This window comes from Octopus bimaculoides, chromosome 1, assembly GCF_001194135.2.
Source record: "Octopus bimaculoides isolate UCB-OBI-ISO-001 chromosome 1, ASM119413v2, whole genome shotgun sequence".
Classification (NCBI taxonomy): Eukaryota; Metazoa; Mollusca; class Cephalopoda; order Octopoda; family Octopodidae; genus Octopus; species Octopus bimaculoides.
In genome coordinates, this window is record NC_068981.1 from 172696838 (window position 1) to 172701581 (window position 4744).

Here is a 4744-nt window from a genome sequence, read left to right on the forward strand (position 1 = left end):
ACGGGTTCCCTCAACTGTTAGGGTGTGGCACTTTTTCACGCAGCTATCCTCCTCCATTCTCACCACATGTCCATACCAGCGCAATCGTCTCTCTTGCACGCCACAACTGATGCTTCTAATGTTCAGCTTTTCTCTCAAGATACTTACACTCTGACGGGTATTCACATTGACATTACACATCCAACGGAGCATACTGGCTTCATTCCTTGCGAGCTTACGTATGTCCTCAGCAGTTACAGCCCATGTTTCACTGCCATGTAGCATGGTTGTTCGTACGCATGCGTCATACAGTCTGCCTTTTACTCTGAGTGAGAGTCCCTTTGTCGCCAGCAGGGGTAAGAGCTCTCTAAACTTTGCCCAGGCTTTAAAAAATTTTTTTTACTAAAACATTGTGATATTTCATCTTTAGTGTTTTCATACAATAACATTTTTATTATAGGAACTTGCTCAAGCTTCAATTGATAAATTAGAAAATCGGAAAAATGGTATTCCAAGATCTCCTGGTCCAATCAATGCACCATTTCATCAGGAAAGGTTCGTTAAATCACTCATCTTTTCTAATTACTTTGCCCCCTCCAAAGAAACCTCTTTGATAAATGGTCATTTGACTCACTGTTGTAAATCTTTAAAGTATAATAAAATTTAGAGATACAATAGCAGTTCATGACCTTCTTATTATATATTTCATTTCAAGATAGCTTTGCACAGACAAACCTGCATGCACTTTTTACATCAGTAAATTCATTCTTAATTATCTATTTTCTCACAGTATTAGGAATATGTTATGTTATGTAAAATGAAAATGCATTCTTTCTAGTTCATAAAAAGATAAAACTGATACAAAACAAAAAATATATATATTTTAGCAAATTCATTTTAAAATCTGTAAATAAAATGTAAAGGGGTAATTTTAATTTTATTATTATCTGAACTCAGTTTTTATTATATCCTTTTAATTATATTTTGTAAAGCTTTATTGTAAACATGAGTACATACTTGCTTTCAATTCTAACATTCAAGTAACTATTCAGCTTTTTTTAATTTTATATTGAAAATATTTTTAATTAAATGATGATCACAATTATAATTTTTATTGCTAGCTTTCTTCAATTTCTTGCTATAATTTTCTTTTACAAAACTGCTTTATACTTTGAAGCTAAAATGACCGATTTCCTTCTGTTTCTTTTACTATTTCTGCAATAGAACCTGCTCTTGAGGACATGCTAGTTACACTGAATCTCCACATAAACATATCTCTTACACCTGTCTGCTGCTTGCTACACAGTGTACACCCTTCTCTATTATATCAAACTGTATATTGAGCCCTTCTAAGAGTCACTGCTCTGTAGAACTGTCTTCCTTTTCTTGTATTCATGCAAAACACCCTTTGAAATTCTATGTTAAGTATAGCATAGACTGCAAAGATCTTGGATTAGAATCAAATGTATTAGTGAAGTTAAAGTGAAACTTTAAAGGCTGAGGTTTAGTATGTTTTAATAACAGGTGGGAGGGAAGGTGGTTTTATAGTGCTTCAATATTCGCTGTGAAGAGCTGCAGAGAAAGCTTAATGAAGTGCTTAGATAAAGAACAGAATGTAGCAAAAATTTTAATTATTATTGGAATGACGAGTTTAAAAAAATTTGTAGTAATTATAACCATCAAGAGAAAGTCAGTGCTAATGAAAATTATTCTCAAATAATACAAGGGACAGAACTCTTGAAATTTCAATTGACCAGAAGTTAATATGAGATATGCAGTGGCAAGTGAGTCTGATCTTCGGTAACTAGGGTGGTGTGTTTCAGTTTTATTAGATCTCTTTAGCAAAGCATAGTTTTCTCACAGCTGCCAAGTACTCAGAAAGACTAATAGATATAAGTTTGTTTCTTTGTTTTTTGCTAGGGCTTTGTTTTTGTACATTTGTGTGTGTGTATGTGTGTGTGTGGTAGATGACTGGTTTGGAAACTAGTTTTGATCTTTCTGGGATTAATTCAACTTTTCATCCTTAATGAAATAAGTAATAGTGAAAAACTAGAATTGAATCAGTTGGTTGTAACTTTGCCCCATATAAATGTTTTCTTGAGCTTAGTTAAAAGATTAGAATAATTATTATTATTGGTGTTGTGTGTTCAGTGTATTGGTGTCAAGAATTCACACTTCCAATCAACTTTGTCATTCACTTTTATAGAATCGATAAATTAGTACCAGATGCTAATGTAAACATTCAATCAATTACAATCTCTCACAAGTTTGACTTTGTACATAATGAAATAATAATAATTATTATTATTGTTTTTGAAGAATAATTGTGGTAAAAATTTAAGTTCAGAATTGTTTTTGAAGAATAATAGTGGTAAAAATTTAAGTTCAGAATTTTTGGTCTTATTTTTAAGCAATAATACTTATTCACGAATGTATTTCATAAAAACAAACATGCAAATATACAACAAATATAGAAATGTATTATTGTTCAGTGTATTTGACAGCTTATTAACAGGTTTATATTGTTTTTAAATCATTAGAGTTATTTTAGATTTAGGTTTACCATAATCCTATAACTGTTCACTGATTTCATTTTAAATTATATGTCAATGTTATCCAAATCTATCTTGTTTACATTTCTATGAAAGCCCTAGTTAACTTTTATCAGCATATACAAATTTTCTTCTGTTGTTTGTAAACATATGAAATATTTTCAGTCACTTCGTTTATTAAACTAATTTTTTATGTAGTTTATCACACATTTTTTTCTATTTGTCATATTTTGAAATATATTTAATTATGTATGCGTGTTTAATGTATGCTTGAGTATGAGAGTGGATGTACATAATTGCAGGTATGGCTGTGTAGTTAAGAAGTTAACTTAACAACCATGTAATTTGGGGTTCAGTCCAACTGCATGGCACTTCGAGCATGTCTTCTATAGTAGTACCTTGTGAGTGAAATTTGGTTGACAGAAACTGTATAGAAGTGTGTATGTGTGTTAATTTACTTGACAATTCTCCCAGTTCTAAACCAAAATATGGAGTTTGGCCCAAACTTCATTCCTCAGACACAAGTCTCCCATCACATCTTCCTTCTGAAATGCAAATCTCTCATCATCTACCACTAATCTAACTGGTGTCCAAGCCATACCTTGTATTTTAATTTTTCTCTGGTCAGTGGTTTTTTACAATTATGTAAAATTCTGTATCACCACTACACATCTTTTTACATTGAATCTATGTAACAAGACTTCCAAAGTCTTCCGTCTTATTCTTCTAAGTTAGACACATTCTAGCACTCTCCAAGCCCCTCCAGTAACTATCATTTATTTAACTCCCTCACTTTCCCTATTGATCATATCTATCTCACCTTACTCCTCTCTTAAATCATCATCTTATGTCACTTCAATGTACACAATTCCCTCTAGCTTTGCACTCCTCATTTAGTGATGCAGCTAACACAGAGGCCAGATCATTTCACATTCTGACCTGTCTGCACTTGCTGTATTCATATATACCTGTATCCATGATAAACACTTTGACATATCAGATAACTTGATGTCTTTGTTGTCTTGGTCATCACCATTTCTGCATCTATCAGATTATTTGATCACTACCTAACCAACTTGTAGGTTTGGTTAAGAAGCTACCTTTACTATCACATTATTCTGGATTCAGTCCCACTGTGTGGTACCCTGGACAAGTATCCATTACCTTATTCTGAGGTTGACCAATACCAAACTGTGTAGAAGACTGTGTGTTTAAATATTTGTATGTATACATATATATAGATAGATAGTTCTGTGTGTGTGTGGGGGGGTATCTTGATGATGTTATCTGTGAAGCATATAAACCATGAGAACACTATAAAAAAAAGGTGCTCTTTGAACAAAGTCTCTTATTTGTTGTGTACCAAGTTAGAGACACTTTCTTGCCGCTGTTGCCTTCAAAATTTCAATGAACCATTGAGAGGTCCATTTGAAACCTGTAACCAATGATGCTATTGTTCCAATTAATGCTATTAGAAAAGTAAATTGAGACAAAACACCTCATACATTCCTTGTTCATAACAGTTACATAGACCCACTCTGGTATTTCAAGTTAGCTAATTAGTTGGAGCAGATAAACCAGATGGTTTATCTGTTGCATTAGAGGCAAAAAACATTGCCTATAAAACCAGGTGGAAATCACACTCACCACCACAAATAGAGAGGTTGTTATTTACATCTGCAATGTCTGCAGAAAAGCAAATTATTTTTTCATGCAACACAACAGAGCCTGTAAGGTCTCTCTCTTTCTCTTTCTTTCTCTCTCTCTCTCTCTCTCTCTCTCTCTCTCTCTCTCACACAAAATAGGTCCTCTACTGACATTACAGAATCCTCTTACAAACACTTGCTACTGAAAAAGCCTTTATAGTTTCTACTTGGTTTATCTCCCACTTCAAACTGTTCACATTCAAAATTCCTCTGCACACCCATATTCTCACCATCATATCAATACAGTCATTGCATGCAAAAATTCTTCCATTTGCAGCAATCCAATAATGTGATCAGTCCTAACAATGTCACTTCCATCATCCTCAAATGGTGCACTCTAGAGTTATCCCCTAACCTCACCAATCTCTGTCTCCCTTTCCTTCCCTCTCCCCTTTTGAATCCTACTTCAAAATGACCAATCAGTTTGAGAGACTTTCAACATATCAGTCAATTGAAACAGTTTTGGGAAAGCATCCTTCCTTCCTTCCCTCCCTCCCTCCCTCCCTC

The 4744-nt window shown here is 33.6% G+C and overlaps 1 protein-coding gene across 6 annotated transcripts in view; it reads left to right on the plus strand.

The window, feature by feature from the left end:
• LOC106880457 (rap guanine nucleotide exchange factor 1) overlaps positions 1 to 4744 on the plus strand; it is a 199609-nt gene that overhangs the window by 131943 nt on the left and 62922 nt on the right. For all 6 annotated transcript variants that reach the window (XM_052972647.1, XM_052972635.1, XM_052972641.1 and 3 more), the window contains one exon: positions 440 to 534. In XM_052972647.1, the coding sequence (XP_052828607.1) occupies positions 440 to 534 (95 nt within the window). The remainder of the gene's footprint in view (positions 1 to 439; positions 535 to 4744) is intronic.